The 27,487-nt window shown below is 60.3% G+C and overlaps 3 protein-coding genes across 13 annotated transcripts; 2 read left to right on the forward strand and 1 right to left on the reverse strand.

Annotated features, from left to right (window-relative positions):
- The first annotated feature begins 299 nt into the window (after positions 1-299).
- NFKB2 (nuclear factor kappa B subunit 2) lies at positions 300-8,144 on the forward strand. 2 transcript variants are annotated; one of them, XM_038578632.1, is made up of 23 exons: positions 300-454; positions 1,713-1,807; positions 2,084-2,165; positions 2,280-2,320; positions 2,586-2,684; positions 2,764-2,915; positions 3,148-3,254; positions 3,347-3,505; positions 3,797-3,901; positions 4,018-4,103; positions 4,213-4,351; positions 4,607-4,735; positions 4,865-5,071; positions 5,150-5,291; positions 5,700-5,814; positions 5,907-6,120; positions 6,271-6,440; positions 6,568-6,670; positions 6,807-6,958; positions 7,086-7,155; positions 7,356-7,528; positions 7,649-7,760; positions 7,859-8,144. In XM_038578632.1, the coding sequence occupies exons 2-23, from the start codon at positions 1,787-1,789 to the stop codon at positions 7,981-7,983; spliced, it is 2,703 nt and encodes a 900-aa protein (XP_038434560.1). In that variant the 5' UTR covers positions 300-454; positions 1,713-1,786; the 3' UTR covers positions 7,984-8,144. The 2 variants fall into 2 exon arrangements, with proteins under 2 accessions (XP_038434560.1, XP_038434561.1); XM_038578633.1 differs by having other exon boundaries at positions 7,862-8,144.
- On the reverse strand, positions 3,644-26,257 carry PSD (pleckstrin and Sec7 domain containing). 7 transcript variants are annotated; one of them, XM_038578628.1, is made up of 19 exons: positions 25,956-26,252; positions 24,348-25,509; positions 20,988-21,724; positions 20,604-20,706; positions 19,743-20,109; positions 18,564-19,004; positions 17,173-17,367; positions 16,940-17,020; positions 16,637-16,749; positions 16,044-16,102; positions 15,839-15,928; positions 12,226-12,269; positions 10,654-10,844; positions 10,499-10,569; positions 10,232-10,389; positions 9,917-10,061; positions 9,500-9,643; positions 8,804-9,041; positions 8,229-8,360 (listed from the first exon to the last, which is right to left on the reverse strand). In XM_038578628.1, the coding sequence occupies exons 3-18, from the start codon at positions 21,639-21,641 to the stop codon at positions 8,811-8,813; spliced, it is 3,087 nt and encodes a 1,028-aa protein (XP_038434556.1). In that variant the 5' UTR covers positions 21,642-21,724; positions 24,348-25,509; positions 25,956-26,252; the 3' UTR covers positions 8,229-8,360; positions 8,804-8,810. The 7 variants fall into 7 exon arrangements, with proteins under 7 accessions (XP_038434557.1, XP_038434556.1, XP_038434559.1 ...); XM_038578629.1 differs by lacking the exons at positions 8,229-8,360; positions 8,804-9,041 and adding an exon at positions 3,644-5,495 and having other exon boundaries at positions 25,956-26,257; XM_038578631.1 differs by lacking the exon at positions 8,804-9,041 and having other exon boundaries at positions 25,956-26,256.
- Positions 18,038-27,473, forward strand: FBXL15 (F-box and leucine rich repeat protein 15). 4 transcript variants are annotated; one of them, XM_038578640.1, is made up of 6 exons: positions 18,049-18,127; positions 24,300-25,244; positions 25,340-25,470; positions 25,642-25,795; positions 26,116-26,621; positions 27,139-27,473. In XM_038578640.1, the coding sequence occupies exons 3-6, from the start codon at positions 25,418-25,420 to the stop codon at positions 27,326-27,328; spliced, it is 903 nt and encodes a 300-aa protein (XP_038434568.1). In that variant the 5' UTR covers positions 18,049-18,127; positions 24,300-25,244; positions 25,340-25,417; the 3' UTR covers positions 27,329-27,473. The 4 variants fall into 4 exon arrangements, with proteins under 4 accessions (XP_038434567.1, XP_038434568.1, XP_038434565.1 ...); XM_038578639.1 differs by lacking the exon at positions 24,300-25,244 and having other exon boundaries at positions 18,038-18,127; XM_038578637.1 differs by having other exon boundaries at positions 24,300-25,470.
- Positions 27,474-27,487: the final 14 nt, after the last annotated feature.

Below are 27,487 nucleotides of genomic sequence, written 5' to 3' on the forward strand. Positions count from 1 at the left end.
AAGTGGGCAAGAGTTAGGCGCAGCATGAGCCGAGTAGCAGCAGGGACTGCCAGCTGTCTGGGGGCTGGCGGGGCGGGTAAAGAGACCGGAGCCGGGGCCCTTGGCCGGGAGATGGCGCCCGGTCAGCGAATCCAGCCTGCGACAGGTCCCCCTGCCAGAGCCCTAGCAGTAGCGGCCCGTCATCCTACCTCCCGACTCCTCCGCCTGAGCTAGTATCTCCCCTCTAGGGGCGTGCGTGAGTCGCTCCGGATTGGCTGCACGAGTCCGGAGTTAAACTTTCAGCCAATGAAAAAGGGCACGGGGCGTGACGCACGGAAACGTCACGGGAATTCCCCCCTCCCGGGGGTGGAAAAGGGGCTTTCCCGGCTGGAGCCTGGGTGGCTGTGGAGAAGTGTCGCGACCCGTCCGAGGTGGGTCGGGCCGGAGAGAAGCCGGAACCGGAGCCGCCGCCGCGGTGAGTGGCCGGGACACGGGGAAGGGCGGAAGGAGGGCCCTTAACTAACCGAGGCTCAGGGCTGGAGAGCGGTATCTGCAAGCACACACAGGACGCACACGAACAAGACGTACGGATACTCATCGACATCCTTGTACAAAAAAACAAAACAAAACACGCGGACCCATACGTGCACCTACGCGTATGCGAACGAGTGCACAGCACTGTCCATGCATTCAGACTCGCGCACACGCAAACATGCTCACCCGTGCACAGGTGCCTGGACCCATATCCTTCACGCACGAACTCCTATGTTCACCTGTGCCCTTACATATCAAAACACGCTCAGACGCGTCCACACTGAGAAGTTCACAGACGCTCACCTGCACACAGCCTTGCTCACTGGTACATGCATACTGACACCACGCAAGCACATGGGACGACGCACACTATGCCTGTGATACACACACACGGCCATGGGCCTGGGGCAGGGGGCGTGGGCACCCGGAGCAGGTGCGGTGTGGGAACCCAATGACTGCTGAGATGTTTCGGGGAGAGGCAACAGAAGGGCCCGTCCCAAGAAGGAGACCCTGTTCCTCCCCCCGCCCCACGGCCCCAGAGTCCGTTCTCGGGGCAGAACCCCGGGGGCCCCCGCTGGGAAGAGCCCCCGCCTACAGGCCTTCGGAAAGGAGGCCTTCCTACAGCAGGAATGTCCCCCCAAAAGCCCCCGGGTGAATCAGCCGTGGCCTCCCTCAGGGTAGAAAATCCCAAGGTTGCTCCAGGACAGGGGAGGGGGAGGGGGCGGGAGGCGGGCCTCGCCCCGACCTAAGAGCGTCCCCCACCTTTGAAAGGCCCTCCAGCCCCCCGCACCTGCCCTGGGACGAGGAAGGGGGCCCAATCACCAGGGGCGCCTCCCTGGGTCTGGCTGCCCCTCTGCCCTCAGAGCCGCTGCAAGCTCGGAGGCCGCCGCCGACCTCGCGCCCCTCCCGCCGCGGGGGCGGGGCCAGTGGCGTCATTTCCAGGCCCGCCCCCTCCGGCCCCGCCTCCCCCTGGTATTTTCGGGACTTTCCTAAGCTGTTCTAACTTTCCTGCCGCTTCCCCGGCCCTGCCCAGCCCAGCTCCGGATCTCGCGCTCTGCCGGATCTCGCCCGCCACACCCGGACGGGTGGCTGGAAGAGATCAGACCCTCCCCCAAATCTGGGGCCCACTCGCCCCCCCCTCGTGTCCTGATCTGTCTCTCCCTCCCACCCCCCGTCACTCCCCCCCGCCCCCACCTAAGGCGGGCGCCTGAAACACTCTGGGAAACAGAACCTGGCCGGAGCCACCAGACAGAGCCGGGCCTAGCCCAGAGACATGGAAAGTTGCTACGACCCAGTGAGTCACGCCTCCTGGCCCTAAAACCGGCCGGCTGCCCCCCATGTCTGTCTGTCTGTCTGCCTGTCTGTCGGAGTCCCCTCTGCCCCCCTACACCTGTAATGCCCTCTGATTATCTCAACCTGCTTGTCAGTCTGCCTGCCTGTCTGCAAACTTTTTCCAAGAGGAGCTTTTTATGGGTCTGGGGAGGAAAGGGAGTGGCTACCCAGGGCTGGGAAGTGGAAGGCTCTCCGGTGTCTCAGATTCAGTTGCCACCCTAATCTGTTTCCAAACCAGGGTCTGGATGGCATGATTGAATATGATGATTTCAAATTCGACCCGTGCATTGCAGAGCCCAAGGAGCCAGCCCCAGAGACAGGTTAGTGAGTTCCTTAGCTCCCCTTGTCCTAGAGAGGGGGGAGGGAGGAGCATGTGCCCTCTGACTGGGGGATGGCCCTGAAATCCTGGCTCAGCAAGGCCCCTTTGTCCCCAGCTGATGGACCCTACTTGGTGATAGTCGAACAGCCTAAGCAGGTGAGTGAATGGAAGGGATGGTGTGGGAGGACTTCGGCTGTAGGGACCAGTGGGGTAGTTGTAGTTGGGTGGCCATGGGGAGGGTCACTGATCACGGAGGCCACTTCGGGTTGAAACGGCTGACTGCTACTGATCACAATGGAGGTGTTGTGGTTCAGGAGAGACACTGCCAATTGTGGTCACTGATGGCTGGGAGTGTGACTGGCTTGGGGGGAAAAGAGGGGTCCCTCCTGTTCACATTGTCAATCTGCCCTGGGACGTTCAGCGAGGCTTCCGATTTCGATATGGCTGTGAAGGCCCCTCCCATGGAGGATTGCCAGGGGCTTCCAGTGAGAAGGGTCGGAAGACTTATCCCACAGTCAAGGTGAGTCAGGATGGTGCTGGATGGAGGGTGGGCTAACAGTGTGTTCAGGAGCATTACTGACAACCCTCACCCCTCCCAGATCTGTAACTACGAGGGACCAGCCAAGATTGAGGTGGACCTGGTAACGCACAGTGACCCACCTCGCGCTCATGCCCACAGCCTGGTGGGCAAGCAATGCTCGGAGCTGGGGGTCTGCGCCGTGTCTGTGGGGCCCAAGGACATGACTGCCCAGTAGGTGCCCCCTCATTGCCTCCCAGTCCTAGGCCCCAGCCTGCCTCTGTGAGTTTAGCATCTGACCAAGGAGAGAGACAGGTTGGCCTCAGAACCCCAGGCCCCAAGTGAAAACCAGGAAGGCTTCCTGGAGGAATGAGGGCTGAGCTGAGGCCTGGCAGTAGAGAGGGTGCCTCAGGAGGAAAGAACTGCCTACAAAGCTTCTGACTCCTCCGCCCCCTCCCCCACCCAGATTTAACAACCTGGGCGTCCTGCATGTGACCAAGAAGAACATGATGGAGATTATGATACAAAAACTTCAGAGGCAGCGACTCCGCTCCAGGCCCCAGGGCCTTACTGGTATGGGGGGGAGGAGGGGTCATGGGAGGTGTTCATGGAAGGAGTAGAGGAGGAGGAGGAGTGCAGGGGTCACATGTATGTCCACTACCCAGAGGCTGAGCGGCGGGAGCTGGAGCAAGAGGCCAAGGAGCTGAAGAAGGTAATGGACCTGAGCATCGTGAGGCTGCGCTTTTCTGCCTTCCTTCGAGCCAGCGATGGCTCCTTCTCCCTGCCCCTGAAGCCAGTTATTTCTCAGCCCATCCATGACAGCAGTGAGTATCCTGATCATCTGGGGTGCCAGGTCTAGGTGCCAGAGGGAGCATGGGGGGCAACCTCAAGCTGTGGAGTCAGACAGGCCTGGGTTTGAACTTGACCCGCCACATATGAGCCAAGTGATCTTGAGCAAGTCATTTCCCTAGTATGGCTTCCATCTTGGGGAAATGAAGATACTAGTAGTTCTTGTACATCTTGGGGTTGTTCAAATAATAATACAAAGCACCTGATTCCATAAATGGGGCCATGGCTATTATTTTGCCTCAAGTAATTGCTATCCCACCCCACAGAGTCTCCTGGGGCCTCGAACCTGAAGATTTCTCGAATGGACAAGACAGCTGGGTCTGTGCGGGGTGGAGATGAGGTTTATCTGCTTTGTGACAAGGTGCAGAAAGGTGAGGCTGGGAGCCTGGGATGCTGGGTATCAAGATGGGGAGCCAGGGCAGCTCTAGGACAAAAGGCCCTGCAGATTCTATTAGGAGCCATGGCCATGCTTCGCTCTTCCCTATAGATGACATTGAGGTTCGGTTCTACGAAGATGATGAGAATGGATGGCAGGCCTTTGGGGATTTCTCTCCCACAGATGTTCATAAACAGGTACCCCAGGGCCAGGGCTAGGGCCAGGGCCAGGGCCAGGGCTGGAGGCTGAACTGGGCCAAGGCCTCAATAACACCTTCTGTCTTCCTCCGCCCCCCCCACCCTCCAGTATGCCATTGTGTTCCGGACACCTCCCTATCACAAGATGAAGATTGAGCGTCCTGTAACCGTGTTCCTGCAACTGAAACGCAAGCGTGGGGGGGATGTCTCCGACTCCAAACAGTTCACCTATTACCCTCTGGTGGAAGGTGGAGCTGGGCTGAAGGGGGTGGAAGGGAGGGGTGCGGGGGTGGGGGTGGGGGAGTAGCCTGGGCTGGAGTGTCCCAAAGCTAGATCAGGGGACCCATGAGTCAAGTCAGGAGTGGGGAAGGTCCCAGGAAGAGGTGGTCCTAGGAGACAGCCTGAGGGCTTTTGAGGGAGGGCCATGACCAAACTCAGGACAGAGCTCTTGAGGCGTGGTGCATGAATTGGGGTTTTGACATCTCGTTTCCCTCTGGCCGCAGACAAGGAGGAGGTGCAGCGGAAACGGAGGAAAGCCTTGCCCACCTTCTCCCAGCACTTCGGGGGTGGCTCCCACATGGGTGGAGGCTCTGGGGGCTCGGCTGGGGGTTATGGAGGAGCTGGAGGAGGAGGTGAGGGGCTGCTGGTGGCGGGAAGGGGGATGGAGGAGGGAGGAGTAAGGGGGAGAGAGGTTGTGGGGGAAGAAATCAGGGAGAGCCCTGGCTGGTGCCTCCTACCCACAGCCCGGCCTGTATCCGCAGGTGGCAGCCTCGGCTTTTTCCCCTCCTTGGCCTACAGCCCCTACCCGACCGGCTCGGCCCCTTTGGGCTGCTACCCCGGAGGCGGGGGCGGGGCGCAGATGGCCGCCGGGGCGCCTGGCGTGGATGCCGGGGAGGAAGCCGCAGAGCCGAGCGCGTCCCCCCTCACCCCCCAGCGCGAACCGCAGGCCCCGGAGCTGCTGCAGCGAGGTACAGCCTCTTGAATCCGGGCGGTCGGGGCGCTGCGGGTGGGGACCGAGCCCGCGCCCACGCCCCTGTCCCCCCCAGCCCGGGAGTACAACGCGCGCCTGTTCGGCCTGGCGCAGCGCAGCGCCCGGGCCCTGCTCGACTACGGCGTCACGGCGGACGCGCGCGCGCTGCTGGCGGGACAGCGCCACCTGCTGACGGCTCAGGACGAGAACGGAGACACGTAGGTGGGCGAGCGGGAGGAAGGGACACCCGGGCTCCCTCGGCCAGGCCGGACTTGGAGCGCGATGGAAGGTCGTGGGGTGCGGGGCGGGGAAGGAGCCTGAGCCAGGGCTGTGGAGTCGGAGAGACCCGGTTCCAAGTCCGGCTTCACTACGTACTAGTTGTGCTCAAGGTACTTGATCGCTCCCCGCTTCAGTTTTGTAGGCTGTTAAAAGAGCACAATGATAGTACTTATATACTGCACTGGGTGTTCGGAAGGATTCAGTTCAGGTGCAGCGATGCCTCCGGAGACGTCTGGGTTCCACAAGCCCCAGGGACAGAGATCGTGGAAGCGGTGGGCGTTTTGAGGGCAGTGGATGCTCTGAGTGGCCTGGCTTGCTTGGCTACATTCTTGCTCCCCACCCCTCAGGCCGCTGCACCTGGCCATCATCCATGGGCAGACCAGTGTCATCGAGCAAATAGCCCACGTCATCTACCATGCCCGGCACCTGGGTGTTGTCAACCTCACCAATCACCTGCACCAGGTGAGGGGCACCAATTGGTGAGGGGGCAGGAGTGGGAAGGCAGGTGGGCCTAGGTCAGGGGCGGACCTGGCTCATTCTGCCTGCGTCCCCAGACACCACTGCACCTGGCGGTGATCACCGGGCAGACGAGCGTGGTGAGCTTCCTGCTGCAGGTGGGCGCAGACCCGGCACTGCTGGATCGGCACGGAGACTCCGCAGTGCATCTAGCTCTCCGGGCCGGCACCAGTGCCCCTGACCTGCTGCGTGCCCTGTTGCGCAGTGGGGTTCCCACCATGCCCCAACTGTTGCACATGCCGGACTTCGAGGGTGAGTTTTTCACCCCCTGCAGACTGGGGGCAAAGGTGGAGCCCAGGGAGGGCACCTGGCAAGTGCCTGGTGTGAACATGAGGCGTTGAGGCCAGCTGGTCAGGGGCCATGTTGGGGATGGCTGCTATAGGCTGAGTATCTCTGTCCTAGGCCTGTATCCAGTACACCTGGCAGTCCGTGCCCGAAGCCCCGAGTGCCTGGATCTGTTGGTGGACAGCGGGGCTGAAGTAGAGGCTGCAGAGCGGCAGGGGGGCCGAACAGCTCTGCATCTAGCCACAGAGATGGAGGAGCTGGGATTGGTCACACATCTGGTCACCAAGGTGGGACCGAGGACTGCTGAGGGGGTGGGGCTGAGGGTTGTAGAAACAAGGATGGTGAAGATGCATGGGTAGGGGCGGCCAGCCAGTCAGTAGGTGCTGTGATCAACCACTCCCTTGCACCCCACAGCTCCGTGCCAACGTGAATGCCCGCACCTTTGCGGGAAACACACCCCTACACCTGGCAGCGGGACTGGGATCCCCCACTCTCACCCGCCTCCTTCTAAAGGCTGGTGAGCCTCATCCTTGGGGCATATGAATGGGATGCCCCAAGGTTGGGGGGAGGAAGAGGGGTGCCTCCCAACCCCCACTTTGCAGTTCTTAATGTGGGCTCCCATTGTACCTTCTCACGACTACCTCCCTCCCCAGGTGCTGATATCCATGCAGAGAATGAGGAGCCCCTGTGCCCACTGCCTTCGCCCCCTACCTCTGGTAGTGACTCAGATTCTGAGGGACCTGAGAGGGACGCCCGAGGCAGCTCCCGGGGCCATACACCTCTTGACCTCACTCGTAGCACCAAGGTGAGGCTAGTGGGAACTAGAAGCACCAGGGAATGGGGTACCTGGGCTTATGGATGGGGACCCGAGAAGCTGCACCTGGGCTTAAGGACTGGGATGGGAGGTCATCAAACTGAGGCTGTCTCCCCAGGTGAAGACCTTGCTGCTAAATGCTGCTCAGGACACCATGGCACCTCCCCTGACCCCACCCAGCCCTGCAGGTGAGATCTCTTCACCCACTGCCAGGCCCCAATCCCTGCTCACAGAGGTCTCTTCTTTAGAGCCTCTGAAGGAGGGCTCCCTTGCTCCCTCCCTGTTGCCACCCGCTGCCCCAGGACTGTGAGAGTCCCATGAGAGAAAGGTGCCTGCCTGTGTCCATCTCTGGGGCTAACAGACACATCTGTGTGTGTGTCCCTGTCAGGGCCAGATCTGCCACTTGAGGATGCAGTCCTACAGAATCTAGAGCATCTGCTAGATGGGCCAGGAGCCCAGGGCAGCTGGGCAGAGCTAGCAGAACGGCTGGGGCTGCGCAGTCTGGTGGACACATACCGGAAGACTGCCTCACCCAGCGGCAGCCTCCTGCGCAGTTACAAGGTCAGCTGGCGCCCGCCCCTGCTCCATGCCTGGCTTCTTTGCTGTCTCCGCTCTCAGGTGCTCCCTTGGCCCCAGGGCTCCCGACCCCACTCTGATCTCACTCGTCTTCCTTCTCTCCAGCTGGCTGGTGGGGACTTGGCAGGCCTGCTGTGCGCCCTGTCTGACATGGGCCTGGAGGAAGGAGTGAGGCTGCTGAGGGGCCCTGAGGCCCGAGACAAGCTGCCCAGCACAGGTAAAGGGGTCCTACCGGGAAGGCAGATCCGGGCCTTGAGGGTGGGAGGCCTAAGACCTTGACTGTTCCCTTCCCCCTCCCTGTGCCCACTCTCCTAGCAGAGGTGAAGGAGGACAGTGCATACGGGAGCCAGTCGGTGGAACAGGAGGCAGAGAAGCTGGGCTCACCCCCTGAGCCACCAGGAGGGCTCTGCCATGGGCACCCCCAGCCTCAGGTGCACTGAACTGCTGCCCACCAACCAGCCCCCTCCCTGGGCCCCTCTGTACAGCACCCCTGCCTATTCCAGTTCTTATTTAACACCCCATGCCCACCCCTCAGTTGGGGCAAATAAAGGATTCTCATGGGAAAGGGAGGGGATACAGCACCCTTCCTAACTTATGGCAACCCCTGATGTGACTCTTGTCCCTGGAACCATCTGCCTAACCTGGCCCCAAGCCAGGTACTGGAGAGAGGAGAAGGAGGCACAGCCAGCAAGTCCAGAGCAGTTTTAATGGGAGTGGAGGCTGTACAAAGGGCAGGACCCACTGAAGGAGGGAAAGCAAGGCCGTGCTGTCCCCCGACTGTGTAAGGGGCCTAGGCATGGATACCCTTCCTTCACCTCTGGAAAGAGAGAGGGTGAGTCTCAGGGAGGAAGGAGGGAAAACCAGCTTAGCCCCAACTCCTGGCCTCTATCTGAGCCAGGCCCCAGGACGGAGGGGGATTGCTGGTGTTGGGTGGGGGTGGTCTCAGCAGAAAGCAGAAACGTCAGGCCTCCCCCCCAAAAAAAGCATCAAAAGTCCAAAGGGCCCTGGCCCCTCCCCCCCCAGCCTCCCGCCCCTCGTACGAAAAAGTGCAAAACATTATCACAAAATGGGGGTCTCAGAGGGGCCCCTAACCTAGGCTCCCGAGGCCCATGGCCTAGCCCTGCCCTGCCCCGGACACCGCGTCCGGCGCGGTCGGGCTCTGGGCCAAGGGGCCCTCATGGGTGACCCGAGGCCGGCCCGGGCTCAGGCAGGGCTATGTCATGCAGGTGCCCAGCAGGTGCCAACCCCCCACGCTCCTACCCTCAACTCAGAGCTTCCACCGCCCACTGCTTGCCCCTGTGCGAGGCTCTGAGCCAGGACACTGAGCCCGGGGCTGGCTGGAGGGGTTGGCCTGTAGGGAGGGACTGGAGTGAGGTGGGGGGAGTCCATCCTCCGTGCTCCCGGCCTGGGCCAGTGCTGCCTCTACTGCATCCAGCTCTTCACTGCCTGCCTTCAGCTTGACCCGAAGCAGCGCTGCATATGTGCCATAGCGGGATTTCTGAGGTAGAGGGGCAGTGGCTGTGAGCCTGCTCTCCACCCTCTGCCCATCTCACCCCCATCCGGACCAAGGAGGGGTGCCAAAAAAGGCTAGGAGATGGCAGGTTCTCGCCCACCTCTGAGACCCCCAAAGCCTCCTGGGACTGTGACGTGATCCCCTGGTAAGTTGGTTATCCTCTCTGGGCTCTCTTGAGGCTGCATATTATAACAGGTAATACTTCTGGAGCCTGGACTAGTTGGGAAAAGTGAGCACTTCAGCACCTGACAGACCTCATCTCACTTCATTACCCTAGTGGGTATGGAATGTCATCCCTGGCCCATAGAAAAGGAAACAGGCACAGAGGGGTAAGCAGTCTTTCCAAGGTCACCCAGCTGGTCCCATCCTCCTAGAGCCTGTGCCCTTAACCACTAGCCTGAACCTCCCTGATGGAGAAAGGAGCCATAGGGCGGGAGGTTCACCTCGAACTCCAGGTAGGCCTCCTTCTGCCGCTGCTCGTCAGCCTCCTTGCCCCGGGCCTTCCGGCCCAGTTGCGCAGCCCGGTGCTCTCGCAACTCGCTTGCCATGGCCTTCAGCTTGGCCTCGTGGGTCCGCACCTGCTCCTCCTAGAGGCCAGGGGGAGTGCAGTCAGGGTCACTCTAGTACATGTAGTGCCTTTGTGCAAAGTTTTTTAAAAAGGTGCCCCATCCTTTGGACAGGCAAACACCGCGTCTAGTTTAACACCTTCATAACTGGAGTGGAAATGATTCAGCGTTCATTCACCCCCGCCCCAGGCCAATGTCCCCGTGTGGTGGACATCTACATAATCCCACACCGCAGTCGGGCTGGGCCTGCCCCACTCCATCCCACTGGCACCAAGTGGATGGAGCTGGGGGTACCTGGGAGAGGCGGGTGGCAGCACTGGGCAACAGAGGGCGGCTGAACTTCCTCTGGGAGCTAACAGCAGCTGGGAAGGGGGGTGCAGAGAACATGGCAGCCACCACATTGATGCGAGTAATCCAGGACTGCATCTGCTCCAGGCTCCTGGGGAGACCACACTGCCGCTTAGGGCCTGGGCCCAGGATTCCTGTCCAGGGATGCCTGGCCTGGCTCAGGGTGTGGCCTGGGAAGAAATGAGGCAATCCAGGGACAAGGGAGGGGAGCACAGTGGGAGAGGGGCAAAGCGGTCCAGATGGCAGGAGGAGGGCACTCACGGGGCCTGGAAGAGGAAGACCCGCCAGTCAGCAGTGCGCAGGTAGAAGACATGGGGCCTCTTGCTGTAGTCGCTGGCACGCGTGGCCAGTGCGTGGTGGATGCTGATGGCATTCTTTAGCTCCGCCTCTGATAGGGCCTTCCCGGGCTGATACTCCTCCTACAAGGGTGCCCATCTTGTCCTGGCCATGGTCCCTGCCCCGCCTAGCCCAGCCCACCCACATTCCCCTGAGCCAGCTCAACCCCAACCCCTTGGGCTGGCCCCGCACCTTCTGTAGGTAGAGGATCATGCCCTTGAGGATCCCGTGGAAGCTCTTCCAGCCCCGCTTGCCCCGAGGTGCTGGGGGGAAGGAAGACAGGTCAGGGGGCCTGAGACAGGCCCCCTCCCCTCCATCCCCCAGACCCTCCCCACCCAGCCACGTACTCTTCCTGCAGTCAGGGTCTGCGTGCACCTTTCGCACCAGTGCCCCATGCTTGTAGACTGCAGCCCCAGGCTCAGGAGTCAGGTCCAGGAAAGGGCTGGAGCCGCTGCCACTGCCCCCGCTGACCCTCTTGATGACCTTGGGGTTGGGGTCGGCCAACTCAGATAGAGAGCGTCTCAGCTCCTCCTCGTCTCTGCAGGTGTGATCACCTCAGAGGGGGCTGGCCTTGCAGCCATGACCCCCCCCTCAGCCCTAGCCTCTGCCCACCCAGGAAAGCACCCCCTTGTCTGCCCCTCACAGGGTGTGGCTCCCCTCAACCCGAGGCTGCTGGAGCCTTATCTCCCACCTCACACCACATCTCCCTGGGGGTAGCTGTGCCCCCTGCTCAGGTGAGATTCCTCTAGGTAGCACATCTCCTCACATGTTAGAGCTTGGCACGGTAGGGCCATGACTGTCCCTTCGTCCCCATCCTCTCTGTTTCTGCACACACACACCAACCCCCCCACCCTACTCCACAAGGGCAGATGCACATCTGACTCAGCGGTCTCAACCACACCCAGCAACACCCTTTGCTCATAGTTTGTTGGCTAAATGGTGGCAGAAGTAGCTTCCTAGTGATCACTGAGTAGCTCTTGGTCAGCAGGCTCTGTTATCATCTAAAGAGTCAGGTTCTATCCTGTCACTTTGTTGATCAAAAACCTGCAGTGGCTCCCTATCACCTCCCACGTAGAGTCTATGCCCTGCCAACACTGTCTCTTTCTCCTTCCACCCTCCAGCCAGCCAGGCCTGCCTCCTTTTGGTCTCCTCACCCCACACTCATTTCAGCCACCACACAGTTATTTGCCTCCCAGATATTAACTCCCCTCTCGCCAAATGCTTCCCTTCCTTCAAGGCCTGCCCCAAGTCCCAGTGTGCACGCCAGTCCGGAGCTCTGCCTCCTCTGAGGTCTTGTCTCCTGCAGGTTGGGAGCCCCCAACCCAAGTGACTCGTGCCTGGACTACCAGCAGATACCAGCAAATATGAGTGATCGTAGTGACTGTTTAGATGAGGCTTTGCCCCTCAGACAGGGGGCCCCAAGGCTGAAACTGGACCTCCTCCCTTAATTGGGACTCCTCTAAGATTCAACTCTGAGTCTGTTTCCACTGAGACTGCCAAGAGTAGACAACGTTGTCCCTTGTTCTGTGATACTCTGGATTCCCTAGGACCCGAGAGGGGCCTCTCGTGCTATTGGTCAGGGCTCTACTTCCAGAGACTTCTGCTTTCCCACTTGAGTTGCCAGGGGACCTTCCCTTTATAGTTTCAGCACTCCTCTCCCAGGCCTGCTGACAGTGGCCACCCACCCCAACCTAGCTTGTCATAACAACCCAGCTAGAGAAGAGACACAGAACCCCAAGCCCAGGCAGCCATCTCCAAAGAAGGAAGTGAGGCAGCCTCAGTGTTTCTCATGGCCTCACCCGCCTACCCTGCCCCACAACCCAGCCTGGACTCACAGGGGCCGCCTGAGCACACTCAGCCTCTCGGGGCAGCCCCTTCCCCACACCCCAGCTCCCTCACCACACAGCCCCAGGACTCACATGGCCCACTGCAGCTTTTCATTCTTGATGGAGCTGTACAAGGCCTGGTGGGGAGGAACAAATCAGGCAGGTATGGGTCATTCCTGGGGGAGGCAAACTATGTACCCCAATGCCAGAGCTCAGAGCCCTCCCTCCCAACTCAGGAGAGGAAACAATGGGGAGTGTGGGGCAGCAGGGGGTGTAATGAGCAAGAACACAGGCTCTGAAACAGAACTGGGACACGGAAGACACAATACTGTGTCACTTCTGCTGCAGAACTTTGGGCAAGTATCCATGGGGAGAACAAACGTAGTAACGGTGTGTAACGTAGGGCAGGCAATCAGCATAGGGCACCCAGGCATATGATCGATGCACAATAAATGGCAGCTTCTATTATCTTTGCTGTTATTTTGAGGGGTCATCCAACCCAGATCCTGGGTGGGAGAAGCACAGCCCTGGAAGGAATAGAAAAGAGCATCCCACGAAGCTCTCCTTTCCCCAATCGTGTGTGTTGGCCCTGTTTCCATAGGATAAACCCCACACAACATATGGGGAAACTGAGGCCCGGCAACAGGTATTCACTCTGTCACCTCCCTCTCTGGCTAACAAAGAACATACTCTCATGGCTCCTAACCCCTGGGCAAACTGAGCACTTAACCCAGCCCAGACAGCCACAGCAAGTCTAATGCCAGGATTGTGGAGTGAACACCAGTCTAAAAGGCAGAAGTCTTAGCTTCCAAATCCTGCCCACCCCAAGCTCTCTGTGACCTCCTGAAGCAGTCACTGCCCTTCTGTACATCTGTCATGGGGGACCTGTGGGGGCAGCAGGGTAGTCAGTAGAGCATGGGCTCCAGGAGTTGCAGAGGGGACCCTTCTTGGGAGTGGCCTGCAGTGTGAGTCCACAGCTGCACCTCCCACTGTGGGGGCGATTACACCAGCCTGTCTGTGAGTGGGTGTGTCCCCAGCATGTGCGTGTTGGGCTAAGCGTGTGGCGTGTGATGCTGCCTGCGTGAGCTGGGTGCAGTGGTGACGTCGGTGCCTTCTCCGCGATGGGACACAGCCCCCCACCCCACCACCAACATACCACAGTCACTGCCTCTCTCACTGCCCACTGTCACACTCAGCCACAAGGTTAGCCCAGCATCCCACACATGCACACCCTATCCAGGGGTGGGTACATCTCACAGCCTCCACCCCCTACACAGCACGTCCCAGCCTTATGCACACACAGCCCTCCCAGCACACCCTCACTCTCCAACTCTGGCCAGGAGGTTGAAGTGGCCACCCAGATCCACCCCGTCTGCGGCCTTCCAGTTCATCCCCCGCCCCCTCGGAGGACCCTCTTTGGCCCACAACCACGTCTTCTTTCCAAAGTCCTGAGCCCTATCGGTGAGCCCCGTCACGCTCCCAGCTGGAAGACCCAAAGGCCCTTTGCTTGGAGATGCCCACCTAATGCGACGGTCTGTGCCCTTCCCCCTCCAGTCCATGCCCACTCCTGGCTACCCACGGCCTCTGTCCCTGCCGGGCTTCCCCGCTCGGTCCGGCCGGTGCCTCCCTCAGACGCCCCCGCAGCTCCGCCGCCCTGCACAACCCCCTCGGCCGCCCCCCAGCCTGGCGTGGGCCGCGGCCCCAACGCCCTCACCGCCTTCTTCTTCTTGCGGCTCTGCAGGCGGCTGACCACCAGGTCGGTGTAGAGCACCGGCTTGAGACTGCGCGAGCGCTGCGGCCAGCCGTAGCACAGGGTCTCGGCGCCGCGGTGGGTGCGCCCGTAGCGCACGGAGCACAGCGAGCGCGAGCGCAGCCGCCCGGCGCTGCTGTGGATGCTGTTGACGCCGATCATGCTGGCCCGGCCGGCGCGCCGCGGCCCCCGGCCATGCCCCCGCCCGCCCTCGGCCCGGACGGCCCGGACGGCCCGCGGACGGCTCCCTCGACAGCCGGCGCGAGCGGCCCGGCCCGGCCCGAGCCCGGCCCGGCTCCCACCGACGCACGGAGCGCGCGGCGGCGGCGGCGGCGGCGCTGTCGGCTCTGCGGCTGGGCGCGAGCGGGAGGGGGCCGCCGACGGGGAGGGAGGGCGAGGGCTGGGGGCGGGGACGGCGCAAAATGGAGGCGCCCGACCGCGCGGGGGCCCGCGGCGCGCGGCCACGGGGGCGGGGCCTCGGGGGCCGGCCGGGCGGCGGCGGGGGCGGGGCGCCGGGAGCCCCTCGGCCCGCCGCTGCCAAGGTGGGCGGACCCTGAAGGGTCTGCAGCTCCCTCCCGGCCGGTCCGGGCTGGGGCACCAGCGGCAGAGGAGGTCGGAACGCGTCCCCTTGGCCGCTTGCCCCCACCCCCGAGGCAGGACAGGACACGCGGGAGGGGTGGCAAAGGACGGAGGCAGCGTGGAATCGCACCAGCCTCATAACTCACCCAGCCGAAGATAGCTCGAACGCCCGAGGCTGTATGCCCCAACTCACGTACGCACACCCCAGTTTACATAAACCCCAACTAACGAGATCACCAATCCACTCACCCCGACTCGCAGACACTACAAATTCTGATGCTCACCTCAGAATTTAGTCTTTAACTCATGCAACCCCTATTCATGGATGCATGGCATAATTCAGCCAATTTTTAGATATACACCCTAATACACAGAAACACCCAACGTACACCCCAACTCAGACACACTATATCGTAACCCCTTAAAGCACAAACATACCCCAAGCCGAAGCCCCTGATTTACCAACTCCGAAAAGCATATATATGCAACTCAACTCAAACATATACCTCAACTCTTTGACACCCCAAACTCACAATGGACACCTCCCACTCTGATATATTCCCCAACTCGGAAGCCTAACACATCCGAAGCTCACAGTCGCACCCAAAGACACTCCTGTGCAGTCACACGTATGTGACGGCCCAGAGACCCCTTTGCCAACCCTAGAGGTTTCAAGTGAGTCCAAGCTTCCTTGCATAAAACCAACGGATCAGAGAAAAGAGTGAACCTACAGGACAGGGACACCCTCTCCTCCCACGCACACCAGTCCCAGTGTAGCTCCCTGTGTAGCTAAACCCCTCAAGTGTTGGCGTCTGAGAGCAGGGCTGGGCAACAAGGGAGTCAGAAGAGCAGTGTCTAGTCCCAGGTTGAATGTAACTGGCTTTGAGACCTTGGAAGAGCTTTTGTCCCATTTGGACCCCTCTACCTCTGGGTCCCTCCTGGGCATTGGTACCAGAAGGGCCTTTGTGGCCATCTGTCCTGGGGTAAGGGCGGAGCAGGAGGAGGGAAGCAGTGCACCTGTGTGTCCCCGCCCTACGCTGGGGCCCCTCCCACCCTCAGTGAATACTGGAGGAGAGGCACTGAAGAAGGCCAAAGCAGGGTTCAAGGCCGCCTGATCGCTGGTTTTTGAGAGCCGCCTCCCCTCCCCCACTGCGCGCGGCCCCAACTGCACGCCAGTGCGCATGTTCCGGGGGAGCCGGCGTGTGGGGGTTGGGGGAGGGGGAGGTACCCGAGCTGAGTCACTAGAGGATCCAGCGCTAGAGCTGGGGGGCATCCAAGCCCCTCACCTCCTCCACCTCCACGCTGCCGACAGGCCCCCATCCCTCCACTCCAGCAACCTCTACCCTACCCCTCCTCCCCTCACCCCCGCCCCCCCACCTTGAGCAGCTCCCTGGGGAAGTCTCCGCCTTCATTGAGGCCCTCCAGGTTTCCGATGAAGTCTCCACAGGTCATGCGCTTCCCAATGTTCTAAGTGAGGGCACAGAGGCCTGTGAGGGGGGCCTTGGGCCCCAGGCCTTGAAGTCTCTGGACGAAGTCTGTTTTCTGGGTTCCCTCCCGCCAGCACCCCCCCACCCCCACTCACATGGCCGTGGAGATCGGTGTTGAGTAGCATGAGAGCGCAGGTCAGCGTGTGCGCACCGTCTAGGGGAGAGTTGACATTCAGCCTCGGCCATCTCCCAGGGCCACCTCCCAGGGACTCGTTCCCACAGCTATCCTCCAGAGCCTTCCAGTTCATCTCCTGTCCCTTTTGGCCCATAGTCACACTTTTGTACATAGTCATACTTTTTCACATCCCCATAGTGAACCCTACCTCCTCATGCCAAAGATCTCTTTTCCAGCAGATCCCTAAAAGGGACCTCATCCCCAACACCTGCATGCCTCTGTGAGTATGCACTACACACAAGCCAGTTATGCTGACCAGTGCAGCCAAATCACATTGTATGTGAACAATGGCATGCAAACACACCTGCTCTTCACAACACACCATAGACCCCAGCAAAGCCTGCCCACACCCACAGTTCTACATTCATGCAGCCATGTCAGCACTGCACACATGCATGCTCACAGGCCTGCAAGCTTGTGCATGCATTCACTCCTCCACACACACTCCTGCTCCTATGCACACACATGTGCCCATCTGCCTCAGTGACCACCCCTGCCCCCTGGCTTCCTCACCCTCTGAGGACAGGGCTCCGGGATTGCACTGGAAGTATCTCTGGGAGAAGTGGGCCAGCACGCGCTCCCGTTCCTGGGTCTCACCCATTAAGGCCAGCTCCTTCAGAAACACCCTGGGGATAAGGGAAGAGGGAGCACATCACCCCTACACGAGGTCCCCTAACCAGGCAGCCCCAACTTCTGGCCATGCCCAGCCAACCTGGGAAGGATGACATCAGGGCAGCTTAGGAGAGGCACAGGGGCTCGGAGGAGGCACACCAGGTCCAGAGAGTGGGGGCCACCCTCCAAAGGCTCACCACCCACCTGAGAGCTTGGTCCAGAGTCATGCCAGTGAAGACAAAGAACTTGAGGTACTCGCCAGCCACAAGTTTGCTGAAGTCATTGCTGTGGGCAGGACAGACAGATAGGTGGAGTCTCAGGAGAAAGGGTCAAGGAGCCAGATGGGGGCAGTTAGCTAGAGGGGATGTGGAGGTGTGACCGTCCGGGATGCATTCTCCCCCCACCCCTCCCTTCGAAGTCCCAACCAGCGGCTTTACTTCTTGCCCAGGTGCCGCGCCACATCAGCCTTCCTGAAGCCGTCTAGTCGGTAGAGCCTCTTAGCTAGGCGCTGTGCAGCCTCCAGGTCTGCTTTCTGCCCGTTGGACAAGGTGTCTGTGCTTCCCAGGGCCAGCCGCTCTGTGCTGTCCAGCTCTGAGTCTGAGTCGGACACCAGCTGGCTCAGCGGTGGTTCGCTGCCAGGGTAGAACACCAGCTCAGAGGTGAGGCAGTCCCTCTGGGGCCATTTGGATCCTTCCTGGGCCTCCAAACCCGGAAGGCAGAGAGGGCGAGACTGGGGCATGGGGAAAGTCTTTTTCTTTTCTCCAGAGGACACTGTACAGGTCCTATCAGCTGATTCCATACTTACTATCTCTCTGTGGTATTCCTACATCAAATTTAACCCACATCCCTCATTCTGCTGTGGGAATTTTGACTGCTTCTCCAAAGCTCCCTATGGAGTTCGCTATTAGGCACAGGTTTCCCGTGTCCACGCTGGCCCTACTGAGAACATAGTCCTCTATCTCTGAGAATATGGGCAAAGGTGGGCTATAGATAGGCTGCCAGAGAGGAACAGTGTAGGGTCAAACAATGATTTGAGGGCAGCAGGGACACCATCCCACTCCTATGTCTTTCCCCTTCTGGCCTTTTAGGGAGAGGAGCCTCCTCCTTGGTCCTTCTCTTCCACCCACAAAGAAGCAGGCTCTGGGGTAGAGGGGACTGGGGGTCAGCATGCACCCCATTCATCCCCTGTCTCCTCCTCCCCTTCCCTTCCCGCCCAGCTGCTCTACTCGCAAAGCCACCTGTCACCCCAGAGACAGAGGCCGGAAACTCCTGGTTGCTAGGCAACTGTCTCCCCGGCCACCCCCTCCTGTTGCCATGGCTTCATGACTGAGAGGGTAGCTGGCAGAGGGAGAGCAGAAAGGTTAGACTGGTGACAGGACTTCCTGGAGAAGGGTGAGAGGCTCCTGCCTGAAAAAGGGGAGGTGACAGGGGAGGGAGGCAATGGGAGAGGCTGGTGGCTGCACCTTTGAAAGAAGCCTCCAGGTGGGGTGGGGAAAGGTCACAAGACTTCTAACCAGATGAGAGGCTCTACCTGGGGAAGGAAGGGCCTTCCTGAGAAGAAAAGAGGGCATTCTCTGGGAACTCTTCAATCTAGAATCATGGTTTTACTAGTCACTGGATGTGAGACCAAGGGAGGAGGCTGTGAGGGGCTCCCCATCACCGCCAGTAGTAGCCCTCCACATGGAAAAACTGACATCCGCATCCCCTAGCCATTCTTTCAGGGGTCAGGAATATAAACTACATCTTTGCACCGAGGCTCTTTCCCTTGGAGCAGCTGTACCTGGGGCCCCGGGGACCTCAGTTCTGAGGAACCAAAGGAATCACTCACCTGCCCAGGGGTGCCGCCCCCAGCCCAAAGCTGTCCTCTGAGTGGCAGGGACTAGGGGGCTCCCTCCCTGGGGCCTGCTTGGCTCCAGTCTCTGCCTCCTCTTCTTCCCTTCTCTGTGTCCAAGGCCCATCAGCAGCAGAGCTGGTACCAGAATCTGGCTCAAGAGGTGCAAGTGGGGCAGGAGCAGGCGGGTCAGGCCGGGGGGCAGGGGGTTGGGGAGGCAGCTCAAAGGTGAAGAAGGGGCTCTGGGTTGGGCCAGGTGAGGCCAGGGCCTCCAGCGAGGCGAGGCTGGTGTAGGAGGTGCCCTTGGCTCGGTGTGACTCCAAGATGGCTTCAAACACACAACTGAAAGAGTCAGGCCCGTCAGCTGAGGGGCTGGTCCCAGGTAGAAAGGGCACAGGCGACTTCAGAGGCCCAGGGTGGGGCATCCGGGTGCCTGGCCTGCAGGGGCAGAAGAGTCTCGGATCAGGGGCCAAAGGACAGTTCTTGGTTAACATTTTACTGAATTCTCATATGACTCTGTGAAGGGGATTATCACCTCCTTCTCACAGGCCACTAGTCTTCTAAAAAAGCCACCTAGGTAGGGAGTCCCCACTACAGGCTGACCAAGCTATTCAGTCCCCCTGAGGCACCCCAGCCTTACCCATCCCTAGCACCCAATCATTTCCTCTCTTCCTTCCTGCTAATCTCCCTTTCTCCTCCTCCCTGATCCTCTCCCCTCCTGCCATCCCATTTCTATTTCTGGCAACATCTTAGGAGAAGAAGATGAGGCTCCAAGCTGCAGTGGGGTGTGAGACGGAGAGGAAAGCCCCCACACTCCCCATTCTCCTGCCAGGATCCAGGATCCAGGATCCGGGTTGATGCTCCCATGCCCCCAGGCTTGATTCTGACCCCTCACTCTGCCTCCTGTTCTTCACTGGAACCCCTTTCCTGCTCTGTCCTGGCTACTCCCTACCCCATGGGCTCTTTCTGACAGCCCCCCACCCACATCCCCAGCATTCTGCTAGGCCTGGGGCCTCTGTCCTGAATCTCCAGCTGCATCGCCCTGTTACACCACTAGCTTGGTCCTGACCCTCCCAGGCCCACCCTCATCTTCCCCTCCTGTCCCTCTGACCCCAGCTCTGCCTTTGGGCCAACTCCAAGGAGCAGGCCACGTTCCTGTCCCACTCCCCCACTCACCGGGCCCCCTCTGAGGCCTCAAACACCTCGTCGTCCACATCGTCTTCCCCACCTGCCTCGTCCTCGTCCTCGTCCTCATTGTCACTGCCCAGGCTGGGATAAGGGCCAAGGCGTGGACTGGGACGTGGGGCAGGTGGGCGGGCAGTGCCAGGTGGGCCTTCAGAGCTGGGCTGACTCTCGATGGCCGAGTCAGCCTCCTCTCGCTCAGCCAGCACCTCATCGATGTCGGTCTCGCGGTAGCACCTCAGGGGCACCGTGTCCAGGTCCGTCTCGGAGTACTTGGCTGCTCGCCCCACAGCCACCCCAGAGCCCTGCCCTGAGCCCACCCCAGGTGGAGATGGGGGGGCCTGCTCTGGGGGCTTAGCACCTGCAGTGTGCATAGGCATCCTGGTCAGGAGGTTATCCTGCTCAGCTCCCTGTCTGGATTCTGTTCTAGGAAGGAGCTCTTTCCTGCTGCCTCTTATTGGCAGGAAGTTCTTTCACTGTCTAGCCACCATTCTTCCTGCTACAAACTCAGCTTGTTCTTGGTGCCAGTGAAGCTCGTTTCAAGTCAAATTATTGTCAAATAACTTCAAGGGGCCTGAGGGAGACCAGCTTCTTTTGTCCTTTATAGAATGACCCTTGATATCCTGCCATCCCCTCTCTCCACAATCTAGCTTCCTCCAGGTGCTCAACCCAGCCATGATCCCCCTGACCCTCCATCCTAACACAGATGGGAAATTTGAGGCCTGGAGAGGCATTAGTCAACTTATGAGCCCAGGAAAGGATTGGGGGGAGATTTAAAGGAAGGCTCCCTACCGTGCCTCAGCTGCTGTGGAGAAGGCCCTGCCCTGTTCCCCTTGCCTCAGTCCAGGATCTTACCTGAGCTTGGGGGGTCCAGGGAGCCATAGAAGAATTCCCATTTGGCTCGAGCAATTCTCTGGGCATGAGAGGAGACTTCCCGGGGGGAGGACCAGGTGTCCCCCTAAGCCAGGGAGGGAGAGATAGACACAAGCACCCAGAGATAAAACCATACATACAAAGACACAAGAACACAGGACCGAAACACAGAAAGAAAACCACACAGGGACAGATATAGAGGTACCAAGGTGCAGGGACAAACACGGAAGGCAAGAAAGAGACAGATTTAGGAAAGGTAGAAGAATTTGGCATGAACAGCAGACAGGCCCAAAACTGCCAAGGGGCCAAGCCTTGCCCCTTTGCTGGGACTCTGGGGTTCCAGGGGGCCCAAGAGAGGTCACTTACCTGGTTCAGGAGTCCACTGTCAGCAGGTCCTGGGAATAGCTTGGCCAGGTGCTCAGAGGGTCCCCCCAGCCCATTGGGGAGAGAGGAGTAAAGGCCATCTGCCCCAACCTGAGGTTGGGCTGGTGGCCCATGTATAAGGCCCTGTCTGTCAGGCAGAGCTGAGCCTCCACCAGCTGGGAGTGGGTCTGATGTGGATGCCTCTAGTCGTAACTTCCGGTTGGAGCCAGGCCCCAGGGCTGGGGTGGGCCTGGGAGGAGAGACCCCACCCAGGTCCCAGCTCCGACTCAAGCCTCCAGGAGCAGGTAGCCCATTTAGTGGCCTCACACTGGCCTTCTCCACAAAGCGGAATATGACCACAGAGCTCTGTGCCCCCGGTGGGGGCTGCCCAGTAGGTGAAGAGGGTGCCCAGGGTGAGGGAGCAACACGGGGTGAGGGGGCGCCACGCAGGGGTGTACAGGGTGCTGTCACACGTCCCAGTTCCCGGCCTCGGGGACCAGGACCTGCCACCCGCCGTAGCAGGGAGCCTGTGCTGCCATACATGCTGGCTGGGGGACTTTGTGGCACTGGGCCTTCGGGGAGCCAGCGGCGTGGGCATCGTGGTGGGGAGATGGCACAGTCGCCCTCCGAGCAGAAGCGCATGGCACCCTGGGCCATGCTGGGGCCTGGGGTCAGGCTGGGGGGGCAGGGATGGCGAGGCCAGGCGGGGAGTGAGGGGGCAGCATGCTCTTCGGACAGGCCTGCAAGAGAGGAAGGGGAGCAGAGGGTGAGCTGCAGGGGAGGTGGATGGGCAGGAGAGCAGAGACAGAGAGGGGAAAGCTGGATGGGCCATCTAAGCGCCAGAGGCTTAGCCCATCCTAGGAATGTGGCATCATTAACCCCACCCCTAGCTAGAAGTGATCAGGCCTCCTACTTGGGCTACTTCCCTGAAGGCCTGAGGAGAAAAGAATTGTATCCCTAATGGGCCCAGGCTCTCTTCCTTCTGTCTGGGGGCCGTGAGCATCACCTTGGGAGGAAAAAGGAAGCTATTTCAGAAGTTGAGTGAGTTCAGAGTCCCTGTGGCATTTTGGAGGTACTTCTGGTGGAGGAGGGGGAAGACTGGTAGCCCACCCTCTGGATCAGGAGTATCAGTCAGTCTTAACCATCATACAGCCATGCCCCCCACCCCAGAGTCTCTCTTAAGGAGGCCCCTTACTCAGTGAGAGAGAACTCAGGCTTCCTAGAAGGAAAGGCAGGACGATGGAGGGGGATGTTATAGAGGGATCATGAGGGGCTGAGAGGCACATGGTGAAGGGGAGAACTGAGGCCTCTACTCCTAATGTATACATGCTGAATGGGAAAGGGACATTCTTGTTCTCTATACAGGTACACACACTCATACACACACACACACACACACACACACACACAAATAATATCAGTACACAGTTGAACATATTCCTAGGCAACACCTCCAGCACACATGGACCCAGGCACACACACACATACACACACATACACATTGCCCAAAGACACACCCTCATACACTCTCACAGTCATAACAAATATGTGTGTAATGGAAAGGCACATGCTTATTTTATACACATACTGTCATCAAACAAGAACACACAAAGAGACACCCAAATATACACACAGGCCCTCATTCTCCAATGCACACAGACACAGGCGTATTCAGACACAGAGACCTACTAGTCACACACAAAAATACAGATGTACCTCACACACATACTTAAGCAGGAACACACACACCCTCTCCCCCAACCCCCACCAGTCACCTGTCTCTGGGTGTGAAGGCTGCACCAGACCCTGTCTCTCCTTCCCTCTTAAAAGAATGACAGATCTTGTCCAGCCCTTAAAGGGGTAAAGGGGCCCCTGGTGGCAATGCAGGGTAGGGGCAGAGGTCAGGAGCAGCAATCCTGCCGGGCAGGTTTCTGAAGCTCAATGGGGGCCCAGGGCATCCCCACTGCAGCTCCGACAGGAGCTGCCTCAGTACTCACCGCTGCTCGCCTGGAGCTGGGGCCGAGGAGAGGCGGGGAAGAGGCTGGGCCCAGCTCAGCAGTGAAGGCAGCGCGGCTCCCGCTTGCTCCCGCTTGCTCCAGGCCCGTCTGCCTCTCAGTCCCTCCCCCTCCCCCCTACGCGCAGCTCAGGCAGAGCTAATCCCCCCCACCCACCCCCCCGCCCTTTTCCGGCCCTGAGCCCGGGAGGCTGGCCCCCCTTCCCGACGCTAGGTCCCTGCTGGGCTCTCCCGCCAACCTGAGACCCGCCCCTGACGAGGCGGAGGATGTATGGAACCCCCGGTTCTGTTCCCAAGACCCTCACGTGCCCCACCCCAGTCGTCCCTTGCCTCCACCGCCCCCCGAGCCACACGCCGGACCCAGCTGCACTCGCGTGTCCCGCTCCAGACCCCACGCGTGTCCCTAGGAGGTTGCCACATGACCTGTTACATGCCACACGCGCTCCCGCCCCCACGAGCACGCGTCCGCGCCAAGCACACCGTATGGGTGTAGACCGGACCCGCCCCCTAAATCCAGGAGACCATCAACTTATGGGAGAGAGATATGGGGAGAGGCCAAACCCTAAGAGGTTCTGCGTTTAGGATCCAGGAGACCCAACCCTGACCACTCGCCCAGGATGCAGCAGGAGGGATGTTAGTCAGACGTCAGAAAGAACTTCCTTGCTGTCTGAGTTAGGTGTCCTGCCTATCTGAGGGTAAAATGTTAGACGGGATGACGCCAGGAGTGGAGGAAGTGGGGAGCAGGCAACCCTTGTGCCCTTGGCCAAGGTAGAAGGGGCCCAGCTATTTTAGGAAAGCACTGCCAGAGTTACTATGGCAACTGCTCTCCTTGGGTACGCCAGGGCATGCAGGTGGTGACCTCGGAAGAAGGGGTCCGTTCGGGCAGTCAGGGGGCGCGAGGACGTGCGCGGCGGGGGCGCGCGGGGCTCACCGCGGGGAGGGGCGGCGCGGGCTCCGCGTGGTGCTGAAGGGGACAGCGCCAGATTTGTCGCACTGCGCAGGCGCAGAGGCGCGAACAAAGCGAGGAGGAGGAGGAGGCGCGCGTCGCGAGGTGGTGCGCGCCTACAAGGCTCTATCTTAGCGGAGGTCGGTTCTCCCACCTACCCCCTCCCCAAGCAGGCTAAGGAAGAGGAAGCAAGTCCCTCACCCAAATTAACTCTCTTTGGTCCTTCCCTGCTTCTGGCTTCTCCCTTCTTGCTGCATTGGGGGTGGGGGAGGGTGGAAGGGATTCTGGGAAAACTAGGATGCCTGAGTTTTCTATCGCGACTCGCTTGACCCTGGACAAGACGCGTCCTCTCCAGGGCCTCGGTTCCATCTTTAAAATGGAGCAACAGCACAGAGCTGCTCACCTTGCAGAAGTGCCCGAAGCCCTGATGAAATAATGGATGGGAAGCAGTTTTCGTGATGCAGAGGGAGATGAAGAAGCGGCTGCACGAAGGGAGAGCGCAGCCCTGCTAGGGGGCAGCTCTCGGCGACAGTAGTAACCCTCAGCGTCCTTCACACCCTCCACACCAATGGATGATGGGGAAAGCACTGCTCCGGGGGTTCCCCAGAGCGGACCCCGGAACCAGGAACTGCGGACGCGGTGAGAGGGCCGCCCAGAGTCTGAGCTTAGAGTTGTGGGACATCACTGCCCCCAGAGCGGGCCCAGCCCCAAATCCCACAACTAAATCCCCAGGTCAACCGAGAAGTGGTAGTCCTGGTGGGCTGGGTTGAGCACTCATTCTTCTCAGGACTCTAGACCTCCTGGGGAGAAGATAAGGACCCAGCTGGAGAGACAGTCCTTCTTAGCTCCTTCTGTCTCTCCCCTCGAGGTGCAAACCCATTCCAAATCTTCTGGGAGTGGACGGGGCTGGACAGCTCTGTACGTCACAACTAACCAGGAATGAGAGGTTTGGGCAAGTTTGCTTGATGAAGGAAGAATACTTCTAGCTTCGCCCATTCGATTCATTCAACAATTATTGGGCACCTACTACGTGCCAGAGAGTAAAAGCCTGGATAGTTTCTCCCCATTTTTCAAAGTCGCTAAGCGCGATCAGAGGGCAGAGGGTAGGCCCAGAACCTTGGAGTCTTGGCTCCGCCCCTTCTGCGTTTGGCTTTGCCTGCTCCTCCCATCACCACTTCACTCAGAGGCGGCCACTGGCCCAAGACGAAAAAACAGCCAGTCTCTTCTGCACCATCGCGTTCTTCAGCTTCAGTTCTCAAGCCCTGTAGCCGAGAAAGCGAGATCTGATGTTACGCCATCGGTCTGTTCCGCTCTCTGTTTCGAGATCCATCCGGAACGCTTTCAGATAGGATCCTCAGTGAGACCGCACTCGATTGAATCGGTCTGTCTCTGCAGCCCAAGGAGGCGGATTCGCTGAGGCCGCTCCACGGCCAAAGCGAGAAGACCTTACTGCGCACGCGCAATAGGCAGCCGATGGAGCCACCGATGGAGCCGTCCGGAGGGGAGCAAGAGCCGGGAGCCGTCAGGTACCGAGCACCGGAGGGGCCGAGAAAGGGAAGAAGGACCTAGGGGAGGGGAGCTGAATTGGGCCGTGTCTGGGGGCCGTTCTTAGGAGCCCGGGCGCAGAAACATAACCGAGGCGGACTCGCAGGTGACAGCGGCCCGGGACGCCACCGCCACCGCCCCTTTACCCGCAGGCTCCTGGACCTGCCTTGGGAAGACGTGCTGCTCCCGCACATCCTGAGCCGGGTGCCGCTGCGCCAGCTGCTCCGGCTGCAGCGCGTCAGCCGGGCCTTCCGGGCGCTAGTGCAGCTGCACCTGGCGGGGCTGCGCCGCTTCGACGCCGCTCAGGTGAGCCGGGGGCCAGAGCCCCGCCTCGTCGGGGTACCGCCCCCGCCCCGCCTCCAGCCCAGCCCCCAGCCCAGCTGTCTACCCTTACCCGTCCTCCCGGGCCTACAGGAATGCCCGGGAAGCGAGCCCCCCTGCGGGAAGTACTCTCAAAGGGCAGTACCGGGTATCAACTCTGTAGGCACTTGGGATCTCTCCTGGGAGAGCAGATGGCAAGCCCCGAGGGCGGGTTGCCCCCGGGGAAGAACTCTTCAGGTGCGGAGAGGCGGCACCCGTCCCGCCCCCGGGACCAGCTGAGAGTCGAGGTGCCTCTCTGCCCGCAGGTGGGACCGCAGATCCCGCGGGCCGCATTGGCCTGGCTGCTGCGGGACGCTGAGGGGCTGCAGGAGCTGGCGCTGGCGCCGTGTCACGAATGGCTGTCGGACGAGGATCTGGTGCCGGTGCTGACGCGGAATCCACAGCTGCGGAGCGTGGCGCTGGCCGGCTGCGGGCAACTGAGCCGCCGCGCGCTGGGGGCGCTGGCGGAGGGCTGCCCCCGCCTGCAGCGCCTTTCGCTCGCGCACTGTGACTGGGTAGATGGCCTGGCGCTGCGCGGCCTCGCCGACCGCTGTCCGGCGCTTGAGGAGCTGGACCTCACCGCCTGCCGTCAGCTCAAGGATGAGGCCATCGTATACCTGGCGCAGAGGCGCGGCGCGGGCCTCCGCAGCCTCTCGCTGGCAGTCAACGCCAATGTGGGGGACGCCGCCGTCCAGGAGTTGGCTCGGAACTGCCCGGAACTCGAGCACCTCGACCTAACCGGCTGCCTCCGCGTCGGGAGCGACGGCGTCAGGTGCCTGGGCATGGCATGGGATCGGTGGGTTGGGAAGAAAACAATCACTTACTTAACTTCTGGGTTAGGGGCGGGCTGTAGCTGTCGAAAGGCAAAACCGTGGTGTCTGGATTTCTCTGCTACCACGGCACCCCCATTCAGACCAGGAAAGGCCTCTAAGATTGCCTAGTCCATAGAGCCCATAGTAAAACAAAAAACAAAACAAAACAAAACAAAAAAACACTTTTGAACCAGTATTTACACACTGGCAGATTTCACAGTCAGATTTCTGGCTTTTCTTCAACAAGGGGAAAACCTTGAAATCCTGGGCGGAGTTGAGGATCAGTTCTCCCCTTTAAGAGGCAGGAGGAAGTCTCGGTTTCACGGGAGACATTGAATGTATGACTCCATTTGGCCCCCTCCCTCGTTTATGGAGGGAAAAAGTATGCTGAGTTTCAGGGAGACAGGGGCTTGGCTGGCTCCCCCACCGCGGGCGAGGCGGCTCCTGGCCCCTAGCCTCACCCGGCTCCTCCCCCAGGACGTTGGCCGAGTACTGCCCGGCCCTGCGCTCGCTGCGGGTGCGGCACTGCCACCATGTGGCCGAGCCCAGCCTGAGCCGCTTGCGGAAGCGCGGCGTGGACATCGACGTGGAGCCGCCGCTGCATCAGGCCCTGGTGCTGCTGCAGGACATGGCAGGCTTTGCACCCTTTGTCAACCTGCAGGTCTGACTTGCCTGCGAATGGGGCACAGCTGGACTGTGTGGCGGGGCCTGACTATGAACTGTAGGGAAACTGGACCGTGGGAGCCTCTGGATAGAGGCGGATGCCCTGCCCCACCCTGGAGCTTCAAATAAAGAGCTTTTTACCCCCTCTTGCCTGGCGCTGCTG

This window comes from Canis lupus, chromosome 28 (assembly GCF_011100685.1).
Source record: "Canis lupus familiaris isolate Mischka breed German Shepherd chromosome 28, alternate assembly UU_Cfam_GSD_1.0, whole genome shotgun sequence".
In the NCBI taxonomy this organism is placed as follows: Eukaryota; Metazoa; Chordata; class Mammalia; order Carnivora; family Canidae; genus Canis; species Canis lupus.